Source organism: Rhipicephalus microplus, chromosome 1 (assembly GCF_043290135.1).
Source record: "Rhipicephalus microplus isolate Deutch F79 chromosome 1, USDA_Rmic, whole genome shotgun sequence".
NCBI classification, from domain to species: Eukaryota; Metazoa; Arthropoda; class Arachnida; order Ixodida; family Ixodidae; genus Rhipicephalus; species Rhipicephalus microplus.
In genome coordinates this window covers 251,142,336-251,166,457 of record NC_134700.1, presented here as the reverse complement: position 1 = coordinate 251,166,457, position 24,122 = coordinate 251,142,336, and the positions used below count along the sequence as shown (strand labels likewise).

The 24,122-nt window shown below is 49.1% G+C and overlaps 1 protein-coding gene across 1 annotated transcript in view; it reads right to left on the bottom strand.

Moving 5' to 3' along the window:
• LOC142767205 (uncharacterized) overlaps positions 1-14,776 on the bottom strand; it is a 53,131-nt gene extending 38,355 nt beyond the window's left edge. The window contains exons 1-2 of the mRNA XM_075868438.1: positions 14,480-14,776; positions 12,612-14,333 (exon numbers count right to left, since the gene is read on the bottom strand). Of these exons, the coding sequence (XP_075724553.1) occupies positions 12,612-14,333; positions 14,480-14,632 (1,875 nt within the window). The 5' untranslated portion in view covers positions 14,633-14,776. The remainder of the gene's footprint in view (positions 1-12,611; positions 14,334-14,479) is intronic.
• Positions 14,777-24,122: the final 9,346 nt, after the last annotated feature.

Genomic DNA, 24,122 nt, shown 5'->3' with positions numbered 1-24,122 from the left:
TCCGCTTGTGTGCTGCGACTTGAATGCTTTCTCGGAGCCAACACTCATGAATTTCGGATTCTCTTGCACATGGTTCGGGACGTGCCATATGCTTATTGTTACCTAAGAGGAGGGACTCAATTTACGGCGCATGAATGCACCTGCACCAAGCAGTTTTGTGTCACATCCAAAGGAGCCACTGGGACGGAACGGTGCCTGTGTATCATTTTTGTGATACCGAGAGCAAACGTGTCGGAACACGATGGTTCGCTTACAAACGGACTCTCGGGAAACGACGATGTGAGCGACGTGTTCACACCAGGAACTACAAATGGCGCGGGAACGAAAGTTACAAGCCCTCTAATGGGTCAGACAAGTAAGAGATAAAAGGAAAATCATAGGCGTAAGTCGGAGACAATGCCTGCACACAAAAACAATGTTTATATAAACGCATTACAGTGACATGTGAACACGCGCCGCGTAGGGGCGTCATTGTCTTTCCTCAGCCTTGCACGACGATAAGAGAAGCGACGGGGCGCGGCGAGAGAAAGACGAGCGACGAAACACAACACAACAGAGGCGGGTAATCCGAAATACCTCCGCTGCAGATACATCCGGCGAAGAAGCGCGCGATAGATAGCCGCGATGGGAGATGGAGGAGGATTCGTTCGCACGCAGCGCACAACGATACGCGGACTGTTTCATTGTTTCCAATTACGGGCCCGCGTCAGCGCCCAACTTGTTCCGGACGACAGACTCCGGTCTTCACGGGGTCAGCCAGCGCGATCGCTCAAGCAAGGATTCTCGGGGAGCGCCCGCGGTGCCTCGCCGATCCGTGGCCATAGTCGTGCCTTCGTATTCCGTCTCACCTGTTACGAGCATTGTTTCCTATACTATAGAGCTTTCCCCTCGTCCGTTCAGCGCAGCATCGACTAAGCCATCAATACGGCGTGACAGCGAAGACGCCCCTATAGTGTAGTCCGGGTCCCGAATTAAAGTGAACAATAAATGCACTGGTGCGGATCTTCCCTCATCTATTTCTCAACTCTATACTGTCATTGCCCCAGCGTTTTTTTTTTTCTTGTCGCGTTACTCGTGTTGCTCAATTTCTTTCGGTGACCACGGCAATAAAGACAAATAATCCAATACAACTACACAATAGCTTTCCACGGATAGTTCATATACATGACGTCCTTGGGAAGGCCAGTGGGGACAGCAAGGGCTAACGTTGGCTGGGAGCAATCCCATTCACTAATTGGTCCTTGCCAAACGTCCCTGCACTAAGTCTTGCCGTGGCCACCCCGCACCACAAAAGTCTGTGGAAATGTATGTTTTTAGCCAGTGGGACACGTTTCTGGTTAACCTCCTCGCCTTACGCACTTCTATTTTGTTCTTCCTTTTGAATCAAAGAGCGATTCCGAGCCCTATCGGACCGGCGTTCGCAGTGCGCAGTCATCGGAATGGCGAGAAAGATGGCACTGGCTAACGCAGGCGCTTAGAGACACAGCTAAGGTAACTGTCTCATTGTTGTGTCATTTCTCAATTCCTTTTTTTTTTCTGCCCATAATCCAAGATTAGCTCGTTTGAACAACATCACATGCAGCGTCGAACTAAGGACCCGCATCACACTGCCATACAGAGAACGCGTTCAAACAGACAGCACTGTTAATCTGAGGCCCTTAGCGGTACCACTTTGTCGTAAACGTAGAGTACACGTACACGTAAACTTCTGCCTCGTCATCTTCATCATCATCATTCGCAGTACGCCGTAACTCTCTGTACGTTTTTCGTGCTGTGAAAGCCGAGACAATTTCTATGTATATCGCGTAAATGAATCATGCTTATATACCTGCACAGCGTTAGTGTCTCGAAGACTAACCAAGCGCTAACTGCTCCAAGACTTCAGTATACAACGACGAGAACCGGCCCATTCAAAATTATACGGTTGCAAATGACGCCGTTGTAATAAATCGATTGCATGATTAAGACCACGGCATGAAGGCGTCCGCGTAGAAGCGGGGCTCCGATAGCAACCAGTTCAACAACCATGGCTAACTGCACTTATACGGTGCGAGTGTCTATACACTGTATAAAGATGGTCGGCCCTTATCTTGATGACTTCATCGAAACCACAGTTCAAGAAAGATCACACGCAAACAAGAATGAAGCATCGATCGAAAGAGACGAGAATCTATCTCGTTCCTTTTTCAGAACCCGTGCTCGCTGACGCGTAAAATTCAACTGCCTTGCACTCCTTGGTCGTCAGTCGCCAATTAGCCGTTCCGAGCACGGTATATCAGCGAAGGCTGCAGAGACGAACATAGCAGGAGGGCTGACTATAGCATAATGGATCATCCCTTATTCTCCCACTCGATGATCCATCGACTTATATTTGTTTGTTCTCTCGTTCTCTCCGAATTAAGAATTTCATTTTACATCCCGTGCTGTTTTTATGCATGTCATAAGAAACGGCAAATGTGTTAACAAAAATAACAGGTATAAACAAGTACCATATTTCTGTATATTGTCTAACACCAACTTAGAATGCCTTCAGGTAGTACGCGAGGGGTTGGTTGGTCATCTGTCCGCTTGTTAAAGAACCACATGTTATATACGTATGTGAAGCCACCAGACAAAAAACGAGCGCATTCCACATTTGCCATCTTGGTGGCGAGTGGCCCTAAGACATCCAAGTTTGTGCCGAAAATATGGATTGTGGACGACCCCTCTGATTGTAGCACTGGTGATAAGACGAGACGAAAAAAAAAATAGTACAGATCTACCCGTAAATGCAACCCTGAGCAGTATGCGAAGCAGCCATGGATCGACTTGAAGGGACTGTCTACCGCCCTTCACTGCTTTTTTTTTTTTTGTGCATGTAGCAATAAAAAGCGTACCATCTGAAGTATCTAACCCTGGAGCGGTTTCACTGAAAGGTAAGATAGAAATTTCTACAAGAGAATTTTTTTTATCTGCGTTCAGACTTCTTCCATCGGTGGGATGAAAGCGTTTGGTGAGGTATCTAAAGCATTAATACCGATAAAATGAGAGCTGACTTTGATGCATTATGCTTGAAACAACTATAATAAGCAAAGCTTTGGTTGAAAAGAACAAAAATGCAAAAAGCTATAAGGGAATGAAAAGATCAAGCAAGGGTACAGGGCATATGTGGAGGTGCGAAAAAGATGTCGGCACAAATGTTGGCGAAAATAGCCCGTGTCAGAAATGAGCAAAATGGGAAGATACTCAAAAAATGTTATTCTGGGGTCATCTCGAACTTCTCAGCAAAAAGTGAAATGCTGTACTGAAGTTATACTCGGGGTGATTCAATAATTTCAACGGTTCTGAAAATAAATTCGATTGTAACAGCTACGGAAAATTTAAAACTGCATGGTGATGGACTCCACGCCGTAAACATTAGCACCCGGAAAATGAAAAAAAAAAACTCTAAAATATAACCGAATAAGTTCAGATAACCATTGAAAGAGCGGATTCGCTGCTTATTTTCTATTTGCGGCTTCAATACTTGATGATGCACGTCAAGTGGCTAATTGTCTCTGCCTTTTCTGCATATGGTTTCAAGTTCATATATTATCTATAATATAGAATTGAACACCATAATCATATTGTATTACTGCAGGGAAAAAAAGGCCATTCAATAATAAAAAAATATCAGTCTCCTGTCGTCACGATAGGCAATGTATAGTCATGCACGGTTCATCATAAAAAAGCCGCCAGCATTTTGCCACGGGGGGAACTCGAGTAAATACGTCGCATAGCGGTCGGGGTATCGTGTGAATGTTGCGTAATTGGGTATGTTTTGGGAATGCTTAATTGTTATTTTGTCTTCATTAATCTAATTTCTTGAATGAAGGACAAGCGTTCCATTCAACGAGTGGTGGGACGCTGATGTTGGGTTGTGCCCCCCCCCCCCCCCCTACTGGCTGAAGGTACTGTTGCTTCCATCGCATCTATTTGAGTCAAGCAAAGCGTCAAGTCAAGCGAAAGTGAAGTAAAGACGCCCTTGACAATTACGAACGCTTATATCCGCTTATACCGCTTATATCAGAGAGTTTCCTAAAATTAACTAGAGGGTACTCTGGCGCTGCAATCTTTCAGCGACCACGGGAATGATGGGTATAGTACACGGATATGCCTAGTCTTCGCACTTGCGGGCGGCGATTCGCACCCGTGGCTTTGTTTATTGCTGTGTTTCGGTTTTGTTTCGAGGAAGAGAACGAGCCCTTTTCAACTTCGTGACCCGATTTGTAATGGTAAGCCTAAAAAATTAAGGTGGTGAAGCGCAACTGCTGGGCATTTGCCGATTGTTGTTTGGTGACAAAGCAGCTTCAAGCCACGCGAAGCCATAAGGAACGTATAAAGTACGAAGACTAGGCAAATCCGTATACTTACCATAATTCATAATTTCCATGCTCGCCGAAGCGCCGTGCGTTGAAACTCCCATAGACAATAGCGCCAAAAGTTCCTTCTAGTGTATAATAAAGAAACTCGATATGGCTTATATGTGCACCGCCCGCGTTAGAGGAAGGAGTACAGGGAAGATGGCGGCACTCCCGCATGCTAAGCTTGCTGAACGCCCGGTGGTGTCTTATCCTTTAATGGCTCCCAGCTGGAGCGATAGTTTTGCGAGTGTCTTCCTGGGCCAGCACGAGGCGCGAGCATGCGCAGTGGGGGTGTGGATGGCGCTGCCGACGCCGAAGCGCGACCACGTGCGACTAAGAAATGCTCCGCATTTAAATATTTGTATGCTTTACATTAAGCACCACACTTGCCTATAGGGTATCGGTAATCTTTCTGTTATACCTCCATCATTCTAAATATGAACAGTAAATTTTAAAGCCACTCGATTCTTGGCCAATCCCCCCCCCCCCCAGTGGGTATGCGCCACTAACAATAGGGGAACAACAACAACAACATTTAAAAACAAGCATGCGCCACAATGGGTACATTCCAATTCCCGCCACCGTGGTGGTCCACTAAAAACGAGGAAGGTAACAACAGTTAGCCCAACAAATAGCCGACGACGCCAGTGGCGCGCGGAAACACCCTTTTCTATATGCCGTATGGGGAACTGAAACCCCGGGGAACGACGACGAAGTTACTTAGTGATAGAACGCGTCTGTCACTACCAGCTGTTTTCCGTTATATTTTCCCCAATACTTGGGGCGCTCTCCGCGTCCCGCCTTGTGGCGATGGCAGCGGCGACTTCTACAGGCCCACGTGGCCTCAAGCCTGTAGGCGCCGACGTGGCCTCAAGCCACGTAGGCCTGTAGGCACCGACGTGGCCTCAAACCACGTCGGCGCCCTCAAGCTTTTCTGTGACTCAAGGTTCATGGTACAACAACAGCGGCGGTTCTAGAGATGCTCCTGCTCTCATTCCCATGGACGAAGAGCCGACTGCTGGCCCGTCTGGCTACAGCTCTACATTCGTAAGCTCCGCAAGGAAACGAGGCTCTTGGTGCAGCTCTAGCTAGTGAAGACACACACGTTTACTCAGTCGACGGCGACAACTCATCGGACGACAGCTTCGTGTCTGTGAGGTGTCGGAAGGCCAAAGGGAGGCTCATGAAGGCGCCATCATTCACAAGTACGTCAACCGTGAAGGCAAGGAGTGAACGCTGGCCGCATACCATCCTCTTATGCCCCTCGATCCTTCTGTAAGCCTTCGAGTATTGAACAGGCAAGCTATCTCCGCAGTTCTTGAGGGAATAGCACAGAATGAAACCAAAGAGGTCAGGTTAAACACACGTAAGAACGTCTTAGCTGTTGACACAACGCAGGCCGACACGCTGGAAAAGCTTCGATTGATGACAGAGTTTGGGGATGTCTAAGTACGATCAGTCGTACCAATGGCTGGTACCTGCAGGAGTCATTTACGACATTGACTTGGCAATCCCAAACACGGATCTGCTCATTCTGATAAACCGGCGTACGAAGGAGTGGTCATTAGGCATGTAAGCCGCCTCGGGAACAGCCGCTGCGTTAAGATAGTCTTTAATTGTGACTCGATCCTTACACACGTCAAGGTGGGGCATTTCCGGCATGTGGTGCGGCATTTTGTCCCGAAGCCACTTCAGTGTCATAAGTGTTTCAAGATCGGTCATGTCAAGGGCGTCTGTACGAACTCTACCGTATGCCCCTAGTGCACGGAGCCACACACGGTAGACACCTGTTGTGCAACAACTTATAGGTGCGGCGATTGTTGAGGTACCCATGAAGCCACGTCTAAGGAATGCCCAAGACTCAAGAAAGAATTCGGTATCCTAAAACAAATGACCAGGGATAACTCCACCCATAGAGAAACTTCACAGAAAATCCGGCATCGACGTCGCCATCGACGGAAGCGCTCCAGTCTTGATGTTGATGCACCACTTAAGTCTATGCCACCATCAAAATCTAGTAGAAAGCCGGAAAGCACAAGAATACCTCCACCGGCGAAGCCTCTTTCCCTTGAAGACTAGCCGGCGCTTGCGAACGCACGGCTTTCTGAGTAGACTTTCCGCTCTCTGCTTCAAGTGAAAGCCAATGCTGCTGTTAACGAGGCTCCGACAGCAGATCGTGAAATTATTCCTATGCTGCGATCTATTGTGAGCGTCATCAGAGGCCTTCTGACAAGAATCGACACGTCAACTGTATGGAGCGGCCTACAAGTGCTGGACGCGCCGAGCCCGGTCCTTGCAAGCCTCCAGTAAAGCCATAGCCGACAATCACAAGTCGTTTTTACAAGAGTTCACATAATCGTCGATTTTTTCGGTGGAACGCAAGAGGTCTTGGATCTCGCATCTCTTATTCCCGTCAGCTCGTTCGTCTGTACCGATTTCCTATCATGGTTATATGTGAACCGAAATTATCGCACCCAATCAGACTATCCGGCTACGAGTCATTTTTCTCATCAAGTGACATCAAAAGCTGCAAGGTTGTTGTATTTATTCGCCGGGAGCTTACTTACGTCGTCCAGCCAGTGCAACCTCACGACGACAATCAGTGTGTGTACTTAACTGTTAAAAAGGTAAAGATGACATTCGCACTTCTGGGTGTGTGTATGTCTCCGTCAAGTCGATTCGATAGCAACAAACTGGACAGCATATTAAGGGCACATGCGGGTCCGTGGGTTATCACCGGAGACTTCAATGCACACCATCCCATCTGGGGAAGCTCAAGGGTTAATTCAACGGGACGATGTCTAGCATCATTGGCTTCCAGCCATGGTCTCGTCCTTCTGAATGACGCAAGTCCTACACTCTAAGACAAACTTCGGCAGAGTTGGACTAACTGCAGTCGTTAAACCAACGGACGAACGGTTCGTCCAACAGGGACTAAATGTGTCACAGCGCGTGTCGTACGCAAACGCTCGGCAATGAAGGGACCAACGGGGAGGGCAACTGCGCCGCGATCGCCTTCTGTCGATGCTGCACTGCAATGCTCGGCGTGGTCGGCGATCACGAAAACAAGTTATAGCATGAAAAAAAGCTATATAAGCTATACGCCATTGTAAAAGCGAAGCACTATGAAACGAATAGAAGATGTTATGAGAAGCAGTACAACACGCAGTCAGTGCACACAGCAAGCGCCCTCGCGTTTCCGCCATGCCGGCACAGGCGGGCCGAAACCAAGTGAAAGTTGCCGAACACGGACAATGCGGACAACTCGCTTCAATGTGCTAAATTAGTTTGAACTACAAAAAACACTGACGACGGTAATAAATGTAGGCTGTTCGTCAGCGGTCGTGTACCCGCACAGTGACCACCACTTCAAAGTGATATATAGAAAAAGTAGGCTTCGTACGTCATCGGTATCAAGCTGGTTGCCGGTGTGAGTGCATTGCCGGCACACGCGAAGGAAACGTCGCATACAATTTCTTTTACAGAAAATACAGTCTCCTGCATTAAAGCTCAGACCAACTTATGTCTTTTTCTCCATGCGACAACCGTTATCAAACATCCAGCGTGTAGGCGATCGCGGATACGACTAATCGTGCGGCCGGCGGTACACAGTGAGCGAGTTACCAGCACGATGAAAGAACCGTGCCTGCGAACGGTCTCGTCACTGTAAGTATACAGATATACATCACTCCGTAGACACCGAAAACATGGGACACCTTCCTATGGTTCATTTGCGACTATAAAATAGCGACGACAAAAATTCTACGCGAGCCGCATGTTGCGATCGCCGGTGGTCGTTTAGCCGTACTGGTCGTAAGCTTAGCGACGCCGTCGGCAAGCCGACACGGTATGGCATCGGCGGCGCGCCTGGCTGCTTCGCCGGCTTTCCTGCATAAGCGCAGGTGCTATGTTTGTGTTTGCGGACTCGTGCACCAGCACTGCGAACGCTGGTTCGGCCGACATGATCGAATGCCAGCTGATAATTCGTATTCTCTGGCTGGAGCGATGTTGAAGATTAGATGAATCCATATTAAAAGATCGGTGCACTTCAGTGCTACAAATTAGCCTATGTAAACTTTCGCGCTATGGTGTCAATGTTTATTGTTTTTTGAGCAGAGTAAAACTCGCCCACTGGCACTACATGGGAGGTCAAAATACTGTGCTATATATACCCGATAGTTTGTTCTCTATAGTGTAGCGCGGGCGGTGAGTGTTTTCGGTGTTTTTCTTTGAAATAATAGTGGGTATGTATATATACATGTGTGTGTCGCATGACCAGGATACTGTGTTCTTCAGTGCTGATTAAATTAAAATAAACATAAAATATACTCGACAAGTGCAGTGTCGCCATTTTTTGCCATTGGTTTAGACGGTTCAACTGTTAGTCCCACTGGAGCATTCTACTGGGACCAACATTTAAACCAAGTGGAGTAAGTGCTAGGGGTAACAGTTGAACCCTTTCAGTTGCTCCCGCAGTTAGTCCAAAATTGGTTCAAAATCTGTGGCAGCGCATTTAGACCCCTAAAGGACCAATGGCATACCTCAGTTTACTCCTTTTCGGCTTAGTGTGTACGTCTTTGCGAGGCACCACATATAGCAGCTGCCTTGATTTGTCTTTTGTTTCACGCCGATTCACTACAGAGGTAAAGTGGTTATTGGACATTAAAACACACGGAAGCGACCACATCCCCACTCACCTGAAGATAAAAGGTATTTCGAACACGTATTAATCTACCACGACACGAAGAATAGATTAGACTATGTTCAAAACTCAACTTGAGGATGCTTGTAAGGAAGGCCTCTTGCTTGGTCTTCAGCAAGCTATTAAGGAAACTGCACATGCGGCTATGCGCGCAATAATATGTTCTCCGAAGTACTTTGAATTTGACCTCGAGCTAGAGAGACTACGTGCGATCCGCAGTCGTGCCGAAAGAAGATACCGACGTACCAATTCAACAAACGATCTACGAACAGCTCGGCGCATCCAAAAGAAGATACAACGCGTGCGGCGCCTCGACAAATTAGACACCCGACGATGGAGGAAATTCTGTGCATCGCTAGATCCTAATAAACCACTGTCTCAGATACGGAGAACTCTGCGAGGCCTACGTTCTGTTCCAGAGCAGCGCTTTCCTTTCAAAGTGGGCTTTGAAAGGAAAGCGCTGCTCTGGAATTTCATGTTGGCGATGGAAAAGTGCAAGGCCTTGCACTTTTCCATCGCCAACATGAAATTGAGGTAGCAGAAGATTTCTGCGCTTTGATTGTGGGCCAGACAACGTACACAAGCCTGCATAGAATGAACCATATCCCTAACTCACCGGACCCGCGCATGGATCTACCGTTTACATCACAGGAACTTGATGCGGCGCTCGTCCTATGTAATAGGTCGTCGTCGAGTGGCCCGGACGACATTTCTTACCGGATGCTGTGCCACCTTGGTGAACGGGCACAAGAAGCACTCCTTAACATCTTCAACGAATCCTGACAAGATGGCGTCCTTCCACAAGATTGGAAGATTAGCCACTTGGTACCGCTTCTTAAGCCTGGCAAATCGCCCCGGTAACTGACCTCTTACCGATCAATCGCACTTTCAAGTTGTGTTGGAAAGGTAATGAAGAGAATTATCTTGGCCCGGCTTGAGTGATACCTTGAATACTACGAGATATATCCGAGCGCCATGGCCATGGTCACCGATGTTCCATCGACAATGTTATAGATCTTGTCACGTATGACCAGCATCAAAAGGCATGTAAACGATTATCTGTAGCCATGTTCCTTGATGTAAAAGGAGCACACGACAACGTTCTTCATGACGTTAACCTCGAAGCCATTGAGCCAGTGGGCCTAGGTGGACAACTGTATTGTTGGACACGCAGTTAACTTACAAGAACGGACCTTATTTGTGAACACTGCAGATGGTCCAACCTTTCAACACCCTGCGCATCGCGGAGTTCCGCAAGGTGGCGTCTTAAGTCCAACCCTCTTTAACCTCATTCTCATTGGTCTTGTGGAACGATTACCGAGTGTGGTAAAGCTATCCATGTACGCTGACGACATGTGCGTCTGGGCATCTGGCGTGACAAGAACTCAGGTACGCGCAAGGCTTCAGAAAGCTGCGATGTTTGTATCAGTGTGCCTCAATGAACAGGGTCTGAAAATCTCACCAGCGAAATGCGCATTGATTGCTTTTAGTCAGTCGCAAGCCAATGAGACCATACGCTCTATCTATATCAACGGCCAGGTCATATCATATGTCAGGACGAACAGACTTCTAGGCGTATTCGTATATAGAGACCTCTGCTGGGGCCCACATGTGGCCCACTTTAAGAAGAGGCTGACAGACATGGCCAACTTATTCAAATATCATGGAGGAAAAACCTGGGTGACTTCAGTAAATGCAATGATGCAATTGTAAAAGACGCTTTTTCTCGGCTTTGCGATACATCTTGCTTCTGTTGACCAATACCTAAAGAACCAGCATTCACACTCTCGAAAGCATCCAGGCTATGGCTCTGCGAATGTGTCTGCAGGGCTACCGCGATGTTCATCAACAGTCGAGACAGTCGCGATCGCAAATGACCACCCGCTCAAGACGCATATTGGAAGCGCTCAGGGCACACTTGAGGCATCTTATCGCGCCCCTACACATAATCTAGCCTCACTGCCAGAAAACCGACCTCGTGCCTCATTTTACCAGACAGTCTGGTCATATCACACACGCATACCCACGGGATATATACAACTCCGTCCAGAATGGCAACTCCCCCATAGTGTATGACTCATACACATGTTGAACTCACTGTTCCAGGCAATGTTGAAAAGCCTGGCTGTCGTCGCCAGCGATAAAGCAGCTTTCTCTTCTCTTGTTGTATGAGAAGTACAGTGAGCATAACCATCTTTATACTGACGCTTCAACTAAAGTGGACAGGTCTGCAGGGTCGGTCATCTTTCCTGCAACAGCGACAACGACGAAGATTCTGTAATCCCAGCAGACATCATCGACAGTTGCGGAACTTGCTGCTCTACGTAGCGCAGTTAACGTCAATAAACACCTTGAAGCCAAGAAATGGAGCGTGTTCACGGACTCCAAGGCAGGACTACAGTGTTTGGTATTCGCCGTATACGCCGGGGACCTCATGAACAACTAGTGCTGGAAATTCACCACCTCTTCGACGAAAGACACGAAATCAAGTTTCAGTGGTGTTACGACCGGCCCGGGGGAGCCAAGCAGGAAGAGTTTGGGGGAGAACCGGTTCTTGACCGACGGTGTCGTCCACCCCCACCTCCCCATTCGGGTTCCTCCTCGCCGGGAGAGCTCCGGGGTCTGCTGTGCGTTCGTGACCATGTTTGGTAACATTTTAGGGCGCCGTGACCATATATGGACCTCGTGTTAGGTTGTGCCACTCCATGTGTTGTGAGGTGTGTTTCCCCCTCTCTCGTGGCCGAGGTGCCGGAGCAACACCACCTAGATTTTTTAAGGCCCCTCCACGGCTCCATGACGTCACCGCACTACGACGGCTCTGGAGGTTCGGCTTGCGCGTGCGCACAGCTTTCCGACGCAGTTCCGCGTGCGCCTGAAGGCTTTCGAAGCTGAGGAAGGGCCAGTGACGTTTTTTTTTTTCAGTCGGCTCCAATAAACGTTTTACTCGGTCGCAGAATCGTGGTTTAATTGCACAGAGTTTAAATGAATGTTTCTTCTGGTTTCCTTGATCGTATAACGAGTAACATTCAGGCATATCATTACTGATTTTGTATCGATGCGCAGGTGTACGAAAACACGTTCGTAATAATTTTTAAGGACCACGCACGCGATTTTGACAAGTCATGTTTTATTTTAGGAAAAAGAAACAGCCAGCAAAAGGTTATCAAACTGCTACAACAATAACTCATATGAAATACGTGAAGGCTGCCACAAATTTCTCAGTACACACAAGAAAAGATGCAGAATATGAAAATACAATACGTGAAGGCTGCCACAAATTTCTCAGTACACACAAGAAAAGATGCAGAATATGAAAATACAATGAAAAATCAGTTTCTAAACTCTCGCACAAAAAAAGAACAACAGTCACAAGCCAACACCCACAAGCAGAGTAGTCACTTCTTCAATGTCTTCAATTTTCGCTCTTTATCTCTTGCGGCCTTTTCAACAACCAACTGATCATTTTTTCGTTTGCACAGGTTATTCAAAAGCGTGTTTGCTGCTGCACTTAGGACATAATGCATTACCAACTGGGGACTGTGCCCATTTTCACACACATCAAAGTCAACATTGTTGTTTATCGCATCATGAGTGAGTGCCAAGAGAGCCTCCTTTTGATTCGGTAACGCATGAAATTGCTGTGCATGCTGTTCGCTCCTCAGTTTGTCAAGAACTATTTCCGCAGTAACAACGGCATTTATTATGGCAGGCTGCGGAAACTTGAGACCACCACGTGTCATGGACTTGATCAACTCTCCGCCTTCATCTTCAATGTCGTCATCCAGCATCAAACTTTCTTTGCAAGCCATGCACAAAAGCTTCTTGAATGCAGCATGGGCGCAGTAGCCAGCAACGTATGTGATTGCTGGGAGATTTGGCACCTTCACGTCATAGTCCTCATCCGTTATTTCAATCTCAAAATCATCAAGTACAGCATTATTCACTGCCACCGAGTCTGCTGCAGCCTCCATTTCTGGGAGCTCCAGAACGTTCTGCAGACGAAGCTTTCGCTCAGACTCATACACTTGTCTGATGGAAATGTGGTACTGAGCTCCGGAGAGTTTGCGGGATTTGCCGAACCTCTCTTCCAAAGAGTCCGTCTGAAACTTCCCTAAAAGCACATAATGAAAGTTCAGCTCATTCAGGCAATACTCAGCAACCTTTACTAAGGTTTCTGTCGTGAGACGGAGGGCACTGTGAGTCTCTCTTGTGAGCACACCTGCGTCACCAACAATCGTTCCTCCCTTATAGTCAAAATAAGGCTGCAGGTGAATTTCATCCATCATGAGAACAACAATTTTTTCGTGCTCTTTCATAGTAGTGACCAGCTTCTTTGCATACGAAAGAAAAGAAGCGCCTTGCTGCTCAGCTTCTGGGCTTACATTGTATGAATTACACACACGACGTATAGTGGATGGATGGGGCAGCCTAACATTACCGGTACTGCGCAAGAATCTATAGGCATGCGGAGAAATTGTAAATAAAATGCTCGAAAGTACCAGGAACTCTGGAGAATACCGAGATTGCTTGCTATGCCTGACGAGAAGAAGAGAAACTTGCTCTTTCAAAAAACGGATGGCATTGAGTCGTTCAACATCTGCCAGTTCACAGTTTGAGGCATCTTCAAGCAGAGAAAATGCCAACTTGAGCAAACCCTCAATTTTGTCTTCATGCTTACAGGAAAGTTCTCCATGTAAGGACTCTACAGAATCTAGCAGGCGTGTCAAACAACGAATGTCGTTCACTTTGTGAGGGATGGCACCAATGCCATCAATCGTAGTAAGCTGCACATCTTGGCAATGAACTTTCACCGTGAGATCCTCTAAGACCGTTATTGACAGCAAAACACGAGGGGCGTCTTCAAGAGCAAGATTCAGAAAATGAATGCACGCAGGTCTAGAAATAACACTCCAAAAGTTCGAAAGCTTCATTTGAGGAAGGCATTCCAGTAGAGCCTGGAAGGTGTCAAACTTGTGCTTTGTTTCCTCCTCCTCATGTGTCTCAAGTGAATTGGCGATGGCTTCTCGTAAAGAGGCTGCTTCAAGGCGCATCCTTTTCTCAGCGGGCGCCTCTCGCGACGTAGCGGCGGGCGCGGAAAGGTACGCTGGACAGTTCGGGAATACACTGGGAACGGCGTCGGAGCTGAGTCGAGCGATCTTCAGTTTTGCCTCGACGACTTTGCCGGTTTTTGAGTCCACATACTTAGAGGAAGTCAGAATGTCTGACTCTCTAAAGTGCCGCTCGCAGACCTGTAAAACCAAACCCAAATAATGTTAGCGTTATTAAGACAGTTAATTTCATGAGCGAAACAGCAAATTCATAACTTAAAACTAGCATAGTTCAATACGTCACCACAAAAACGTCGCGCAATAAATATCACGCGTTTTAGACTTACCACTGAGCGCTTTCCGGGTTCAAAGTCGGCACGCGGAATGGCTTTCAACCACCTCCTCCTTCTGTCGGCATCAGCTGGGAGAGTGAAGACTCGCACAGTCTTTTCTCCGTCGTAATTCCCGCGGCAGCCGGGAACACAACAGTGCCCAGGCATTTTCACAAATCACTCAGTAACTGTCACACAGGCACACATCACTTTCTCGGACGTTGTCCAGTAGTTCCCTTCAAGTAATCACGGCCGTCAACAAAGCTTCAGCAAATGGCAAGGAAAGAACGGAGAAACAGCACGTAATGCATATGAAACGCACGTGTCACGGTGCAAACAAAGCACTCAAATGAAAAGAAAAACACGACGATGGTGATGTTTACAGCAATAGTGATGCCCTTTCTGAAATGCTTCTTTCGAAAGATTACAAAAAAAAAACTACTCAATTTAACTTTTAAAAATTACACAGTTTAAAAAAAATAAAACAAAATACTTCTCACTTTTTTTATATTTTTTTATTTTCTAAAAGAGTTAAATTAAGTATTTTTCATTTTGTCTACGAAACCATGGCTCACAGTAATCAGCATGAACGGCGGCTGGCTGCCGCTCGAGCAGGAACGGCAGCCGCTGCCGTCAGATGGCGCTACCGCACCGGTTGCTCCCGCCGTCGTAGTGTGGTGACGTCACGCGTCAAAGGAGAATTCGTGGAGGGGCCTTAAAAAATCTAGGTGGTGTTGGCCGGAGACACCGTATTGGCTGACGATGCGGACGGGGCGCCCAGTGTCAACGGCGCGGCGCTATAAAATGCCAAAGACGTTTTGTATCACACTCACTCTTCTCTCTTTGGATCAGTTGATCACTTCTCCACATGTAAATAAATCTCTGTCGTTCGTTCGGGCGCTTCTTCTCGCTGAATTGTTGGACGATGGATCCTGCGACGGGGCCAGCTGCCGAAAACGAGACCGGCAGGACCCGGAGTCCCAACAACTGGATGGCAGCGGCGGGATGCTGATAACCCCGAAAGCGACCACTGGACGGAGTGAGCCCGAAGTTCAACAACGGGACGACAGGAGAAGGATTACACGAGCTCATCGACGTCCAGAGGGAATCGAACGGCACTTCTGAGAGGCACGACGCCGGAGACATGACTGCGAACTGGGTGAGTGCCGGCTTTCTCTGTTAAATTTTACCAGGCATTTACTCTATGTGTTAAGTAAAAGCTGGTAGAGAGGGGCTGTCTTGGTCATTGGGTTAACAGGTAACTTGCATCAGGCAGAAATTGTGTGATAGCTTGGTTAAGCTCTTTCTGTCAGTGGCGTCAAGGTTAACAGTGACAGGGCAGGATTCCGGGTAAGAGCTTTTGAAGCTTTATTTGTAGACTAAGTTAACGGAAAACTTGAGGCAAGGCAGGTATCTAGAGCTGTCGTTGCCGTCAAGGTTAATTAGTTGCAGGACAGGAATCTTTGTGGAACAGAGACAGCGGTACTGGAGACAGCCATGAATCTGAAATCCCTGCGAAAGTCCATGTTGTTGCTTCTTGCAAGGGAGTTGAATCTGGAGGTGTCGGACTCTCAAAGAAAGCCACAGCTGATAGAGGCGATTCTCGCATTGGGGGCGGAGGATGACGAGCTGTCAGAATGTGTCGAGGAGATTCAGGAGAGGCAAGCGGCAGAGGCCGAAAGAAAGGCGGCCGCGGCCGAGGCCGAAAGGAATGCGGCAGAAGCTGAGGCAGATAAGATGCGAAAGCACGAGCTTGAAATGAAGCGCCTCGAGCTAGAGATTAGCCATAATAGTAGAACAGGAGGCAGCGAGGCATCCGGTACCGCAGAGCGGGTCAGGTTCAAAATGACGGACCTATTGAGATCGTACAAGCTAGGGGAGGACATTGGGCTGTTTCTCGTCAACTTTGAGAGAACTTGTGAAAGGCAAGGTTTCAGCCAGGATACGTGGCCTCAACGCTTGTTGTCCCTACTTCCGGGGGAGGTCTCAGAAGTAATCGCGCGCCTCACGAAAGAGGAGGCTGACGAGTACAGTGAGGTAAAGTCGAGCCTTTTCAAGAAATACAGGTTGTCAGCGGAAGGTTTCAGACAAAAATTTCGCAACGCCGTAAAAGAGAACAATGATTCATACCCGGAGTTTGCTTACAAGTTAATGGCTGTTATGCCAGCGAGTCCTCGTCAAACAACCGTGCCTCTGAAAAAGGCAATCTGGGTCAAGGCCAGCCCGCAGTCTGCCTGGCGCGATCACCTCGACGGCGTGAACACGCGCGGCGCTCCTCTGGCCCACGTGCAGTGAGTCAGTTGCGCACGTGACAGCGAGCCGGCGTCCTCGTGTCAGGTGGTCTGACGCATGGCGCGGCGGCCCCATTGGCGGAATCTGCCCGGACGACCAGCGGCGCTTCTGATTGGACATTTTGGTTGGACCCGGTGTAAATAAAAGAAGCCCTGCGGCGCGTCGCGATCGGCGGTCCTATGTGAGAGGCGTCCCCGTGTCGGAGTGCCGACATGTGTGTGAGTCAGCGGTCTTAGGCGAAAGGCTGAACTATGTGTTAGAGGAAGAGCTCGGCTCTTCGAGTCTCTGTCGGCCCCAGTGCCGAAATTGTAACGCCTCTGTATATATGCTGTACATAAACCTTGTTTGACTCACCGTCGTCTCGTCCGCTCGTCTGATCTGCTCTGCGCAGAAGCAGTCGCGAGCTGAGAAACATACGCTACCAAACGGCTGGTGACCTTCCCGGCGGAGTCGGAAGCAGTGGCGCCTTCGGCACCGTGTTGGCGTCGCCGTCTTTCGCAACAGTGGAGGTCAGCGGCGGGATTTCGGAGGTGGCTTCGCAACAGTGGTGGCAGCGGTGTGATCGGTCCGTCGTACGCAACAGTGGTTGGCAGCTGCGGGATCGGCCGGCGTCAGCGACATCGATGCGGTGAGTGCCTGATGTTTTCCCCTCAGTTCACCAGACTACTCTAGCTCAGGTTGTAGTAGTTTAGAGAAAGGGCTGTGTGAAGCATTGAAGTGAGCTTTGATCGTTTCAAGCCAAGTTGAAGTGCTTTGAAACCAAAGTTAATGCGGAGGTGGTAAACACGGGAGGGTGAAAAATTGCTTGCGCGTCTTGCTAGTAGGCTTATAGTGGGTACGGCAAGTAGATTCTTAACAGGGGCAAACAGCAAGAGGCTAGTGTGAACGATGGAGAACCTTAAAGTGAAGGAACTCATCGAAATTTGTGAGGAACTCGGCATTACTTTGGGCCGTGCGAAACGAAAGCAAGCGATCCTTGATATCATGAAGGATGAGGGAGTGTCGGCTGAGGAAGTCGATGAGGCCTGGGTGGATATTAAAGCACGCCGTGAGGAGGCTGAAAGGCGAGGAGTAGAAGCTCGCGAACGTGAAGAAGCTGAAAGGCGCGAACGACGCGAGGAGGCCGAGAGACAGGAGCGTCTCGAGTTGAAACGACTAGAATTGGCAATCCTACAGTGTTCGCAGGCGCCTAGCGTAGCTTCTCCGACGATTCAGGTCAGCGGTTTTAGAATTCGGGACCAACTGCCACCGTTCGTAGTAGGCGAGGACATGGCGAAGTATCTCGTCAAGTTTGAACACGTCTGTGAGCGAAACGCTTTGGAGCGGTGTCTTTGGGCGCGGAACCTGTTAGCTCTTCTTCCCGGCGAAGTGTCCGACGCGATAACTTGCTTGTCGAGGGAAGCGTTTGAGAGCTATGACGAGGTTAAGGAAGTGCTCTTAAGACGTTATAAATTGTCACCCGAGGCTTTCAGGCAAAGGTTCCGGTATGCTAAAAAGGGGAATGAGTCACACGTTGACTTCGCGTTTCGTCTTAAAGCCGATTTGATTGAATGGCTCAAGGGCGAAGGTGTTTATGACGACCGCGATAAAGTGGTGGAATGCGTTGCATTGGAGCAATTCTACCGCTGCATCGAGGAGGATGTTAAACTTTGGCTGCAGGACAAACTTGGTGAAGTACAGCTAAACAAGGCAGCAGAGTTAGCTGAGGAGTATTATACTCGTCGAAAGTTGCACAGCAGGGCAGTGCGCGTTGAAAAGAATGAGAGAAAAGAGGGCTTTTCAAGGAAACCTGATCAACGGAAACCCGTTCCGCACCGTAATTTCAAAAAGGACCCGTCTCTTACGAAGGACAGTGTAGGGGAAGGGCAAGCAGAAGCGGAGAAATCGAGTGAGGTTTCTACCACACAGGCATTTGAATCGGAAAACAAACGGAAGCCGCTAATCTGCTACAACTGCAAAAAGGAAGGACACATCGCGAGAAACTGTCAGGAAAAATTTGCCTTCGCAACAATCCGAGAATCAGAAAAAAACATGCGGTTGTTGGAGCCGTATCTCCAAGAAATTAGTGTGAATGGGAAAGCGTGTCGAGCACTTAGAGACTCCGCGGCAACCATGGATGTTGTCCATCCTTCATTGGTGTCCCCGGATGACTTTACAGGAGAATGCGCGTGGATCAGGCAAGTCGCCGAGGAGCAGAGTGCTTGCTTACCTATCGCCACGGTTGTCATTGAAGGCCCGTTCGGTAAGCTTCGCACCGAAGCGGCTGTGTCTGCCGCGCTGAATGGTCGTTTTTCTTATCTTTTCTCCAACAACTCGGAGCAGCTTCTCAAAGAGCAGGGCAAATCGTTCTTCCCCAACTTAGCGTGCATGGCTCCCACGCGATCGCAAGCGCGAAAGCTTTCGCGGAAGCTTGACTTGGTTCCATGCGGTGAACTCTCAAGTGACCTTGTCGGCGGGTCGACGGAACCCCAGAAAGGAAATTTTCCGCATGAGTCATGTGAGCAGTCACGCGAGCGGCCCGTCGCGGGAGCGGCCGGCGCGGTATGCGCTGGGGGAGACGACGTGGCGCCATTGAGTCAGAGCGAGAGGGTTGCAACGCTCTCGCCTGTAGCGGAAAGTTGGAGCGAGCTGCCGAGAGTTGATCGAGAGACGCTCATTCGAGGGCAGAGTGAGGATCTCTCGATTGAAGCGCTAGTGGAAAGCCAAATTGAAGCGCTCGTGGAAAGCCAGAAAAACGCGGCAAAAGTGCTGTCGAAGGAGCACTACGAGAAATCGGGGAAGAAGCGCGCTTTTGAAGTTGATAATCAGGTAATGCGGCTGCAGCCACCCAAAAGGAACAAGCTTGAGGTTGATTGGGAAGGGCCCGCCACAGTATTATCGAAGCCTTGCGATACAACTTATGAGGTGCAAGTAGGAAGGCGGCAGAACAAAATTTACAACTTGATGAAACCCAATGTTCAACATCAAGCGGTCGTAAATCAGCTGTTGAAGGCTTCAGAGGAAGAGGGAGCAGAAAATTTGAGTTCTAGTGAGGTGATCGAAGGGGGATCGAAAGTAATTTGGGAGCAGATAAACCTAGAGCCTAGCTTAAGTGAAGGAGGACCTGAGAAAGAGGACCTGAGAAAGATTGGTTCCGAGTTTGAAGACGTGTTTTCGGACCGCCCCGGAAACATGAGGGTGATCGAACACGATATCGAGCTAAGCGGTGAGGAGTCAATCAGTAGCAAGCCGTATCGTTGTTCCCCTGTGCAACGTCGCAAGTGTGAGCCGCTCTTGGTGCCGCATAGGTATCGTCGCCTAAAAGTGGCCGGTTACTGAGGTGGAGCATGTTGCTCCACAGCGCAACTTTGACGTTCGCTAAAGAAAAAAAAAGGGGAAAGGTAAACGCTAATGCAGGTGCATTGAGCAGTGCGTTCCAGCTAGTAACTTCTCAACCTTTCGGTTTCTCGCTGGCGATTCGGGGCAAAATTTTGACCTCATCACGACCTGGGCTGAGCGCTCTCGTTCAGAGTGATCTCAAGGGGCCAACTTTATGTGGTATTCTAATTCGTTACGTTGTTGTACGTGGGAAAAAAAATTGAGTTGTCATTTTAAGAGTCTTGTGTCCCACATGTGCCTCTTGATGTAGAGGGAACAAAATTCCGATAGACACGTAGACAGGTATATGTTGTACTATACTTTGTCTGGTGTTCTGTCGGGTGACCGAAGGCACTTGCGTGTGTCGTGTGTTGTCTGTTGTCGATCCGTTCTTGGCAAGTTGCAGAACCATCGACAAGTGCTGAAACCGAAGATGGTCAGAAGAGACGAGTGAAGCTGGTCAGCAAGTTGTGGCGACAAGCCAGTGGGGCTGGGATCCGTCGTCAAAATGGGATGTGTTCCCGGAACAGTCTGGAGCTGTAGTCTCCCCATGGCCCTGGAGGCGAACCTGGAGGGACCTGGCGAACGAGCGCACCTGACATCCGAGCCCCGTGGAAGCAGCTCGTCTTTCCGGTGCATTGTCTGGCGGCGGGGGTGCTGTTATGCCAGCGAGTCCTCGTCAAACGACCGTGCCTCTGAAAAAGGCAATCTGGGCCAAGGCCAGCCCGCAGTCTGCCTGGCGCGATCACCTCGACGGCGTGAACACGCGCGGCGCTCCTCTGGCCCACGTGCAGTGAGTCAGTTGCGCACGTGACAGCGAGCCGGCGTCCTCGTGTCAGGTGGTCTGACGCATGGCGCGGCGGCCCCATTGGCGGAATCTGCCCGGACGACCAGCGGCGCTTCTGATTGGACATTTTGGTTGGACCCGGTGTAAATAAAAGAAGCCCTGCGGCGCGTCGCGATCGGCGGTCCTATGTGAGAGGCGTCCCCGTGTCGGAGTGCCGACATGTGTGTGAGTCAGCGGTCTTAGGCGAAAGGCTGAACTATGTGTTAGAGGAAGAGCTCGGCTCTTCGAGTCTCTGTCGGCCCCAGTGCCGAAATTGTAACGCCTCTGTATATATGCTGTACATAAACCTTGTTTGACTCACCGTCGTCTCGTCCGCTCGTCTGATCTGCTCTGCGCAGAAGCAGTCGCGAGCTGAGAAACATACGCTACCAAACGGCTGGTGACCTTCCCGGCGGAGTCGGAAGCAGTGGCGCCTTCGGCACCGTGTTGGCGTCGCCGTCTTTCGCAACAGTGGTGGCTTCGGCGGGATCGGTCCGGCCTTCGCAACATGGCCAACATGGGGGAGTGGCTCAAAGAGGCAAAGGCGTATGGGAATCATGACAAGGTGCTCGAGTGTATCGGTCTGGAACAATTCTATCAAAGGTTACCAGAAAAGGTGAGGTTCTGGGTGCAGGATAGACCGGACGTGAACACAGTAACGAAAGCCGCAGAGCTCGCTGAAGAATTCGTTACGCGCCGAGCCCTCGGGGCAAACAGTGAGCCTAAAAGGGAAAAATTCCTACTACCGAATAAGGCGCCGTTTAGAAAACAACCGACAAGTCTCGCACAAAAGGGTGAGGAAAACAATTCATCTAACCATGGGGCGTCGGCAGAGGCAAGCAAAAGGAAATTTGAGGCGAGAAAACCGGCTGCTTGTTTCAATTGTCACGAAACAGGGCACTTCGCGAAACACTGCCCGAAAGAAAGGGTGGCCTTTTTATCTATAAATGAAGCCGACGAGAACATGAAGTTGTTAGAGCCCTATATGTACGGCCTTACCGTGAACGGCAAGCAGTGTCGGGTTCTTAGAGACTCCGCAGCCACTATGGACGTAGTTCATCCGTCTTTTGTTCAGTCCGGGCAGTATTCAGGAGACTGTGCCTGGATTAGACAAGCCGTAGAAGCAAACAGTCAGTGCCTCCCCGTAGCTAAAGTTGTCCTTAAAGGCGCATTTGGTACGTTGGAAACGGAAGCCGCGGTATCGCCATATCTACCCCCTCAGTATCCTTACTTATTTTCAAATAAGTCAGATCAAATGCTGAAGGAGAAAGGTCTAACGTTGGGAGAAGGCATAGTGCAGGCACTGACTAGATCGAAGGCACGTGCGCTGGCTGCAAGAGCAACATTCACTGAGGCAAACAAGCCTCAAATCGACAACGGGCCTGGTTGCGAGTTGGACACCACGGTAACAAATCGACTTGTGCGAGAACAGGCTGCAGAAGCCGTAGTCGCGGAAGCAACCATTCCTAAAGGCGACGATGAACCTCCTCCCGAATTGGAAGGGGTCAATTACGCCTCGTTGACCGAGCAAATAGAAAATGCCGTTGCTCCCAAGCCGATTCCTGGTAGTACAGAGGATAGCACAGAGGGTGACACATTCCAGGTACTAGGAAATACAAAAGAGTTGTGTGTCATGCCAACTTCGGATAATTTCAGTCGGCTGCTGCAGGTGAGTCCCGCTTCATTAATAACCGAACAAAAGGGGGACCCGACGCTTAAGCAATTCCAGGACAGTTCGAAAGAGGGAATCGCCAAACGAAATGTGAGATTCCAAGAGAGGAGCGGCATACTCTATCGAAAATATCTAGATAGGCGAGGAGTAGAATTTGACCAGGTAGTCGTACCTCAGGCGTATCGTCAGGATTTGCTTAGTTTGGTGCATGGAGAATCATGGTCAGGCCACTTAGGCGTAAAGAAGACGAAAAATCGTCTTTTACAGGAATACTACCGGCCTGGATGCTTTAAAGATGTAGATAGGTTTGTAAAATCTTGCGATGTGTGTCAGCGAGTAGGTAAGCCGGGAGATAAGGCGAAATTTCCAATGAAGCTGGTACCCGTAATCACGGAGCCCTTTCGTCGGTTGGTAATTGACACAATAGGTCCTTTGCCCAAGACAACTTCAGGCTACCGTCACATCCTGACCTTAATCTGCCCAGCTACTAAATTTCCAGAGGCGGTCCCGCTAAAAGAGCTAAGTTCCGTCGAAGTATTGAACGCACTTCTGTCCGTGTTTGCCCGGGTAGGCTTTCCTGCCGAGATACAATCAGACCAGGGCACCATTTTCACGAGTGCCTTAACGACAACCTTTCTAGAGCGGTGTGGCGTGAAATTATTGCATAGTTCAGTCTACCATCCGCAGTCGAACTCGATAAAAAAAGCTTCACTCCGTGATGAAGCGAGTGTTAAGAGCCTTATGTTTTGAACGGAAAACTGACTGGGAAATGTGCTTACCTGCAACGATGTTTGCACTAAGAACTGCACCACATGAGACAAAAGGGTTTACGCCAGCGGAACTTGTTTACGGCCGCAGACTGCGGTCTCCTCTTCGTATGCTGAGAGAGTCGTGGGAAGGTCAGGGTGATGACCCTGTAGTAGTGGAATATGTCCTCACCTTATTGGATCGTCTAACAAAAGCCCAAGAACTGACCGAGAGTGCGATGACCAAAGCACAGCAGAAGGCTAAGCTTTACTACGATCGGACAGCTAAAGCGCGACACTTTGCTGTGGGAGACAGGGTCATGTTGTTGAGGCCCTCCCAAAAGAATAAGCTTGAAGTGCAATGGGTCGGCCCGGCCGGGATTACTCGAAAATTGTCTGACACCAACTATGTGGTAATATTACCAGGAAGTCGTAAGGCACACCAGGTGTATCATAGCAACTTACTCAAACCCTACAAAGAGAGGGAAGCCATCGTGAACATGACTTTAAATGTTCCGGAAGAGGTTCCGGCAGAAATCCCTGAATTAGCTCCCGAATCGGACGAAGTCCCGATCGAGAAAAGAGTTGAGGATTTAGCATCAAAGTCACAACTGACAACGAAGCAGAAGCAGGAATTGCTTGGTCTTTTGACCGAGTTTCAGGACAGATTTGTAAGCGAGCCAGGCCGGACATCCGTCCTCACTCATGACATAGAGCTTACCTCGTCGGAACCGGTAAGATCTAAGACGTATCGGGTGTCACCTC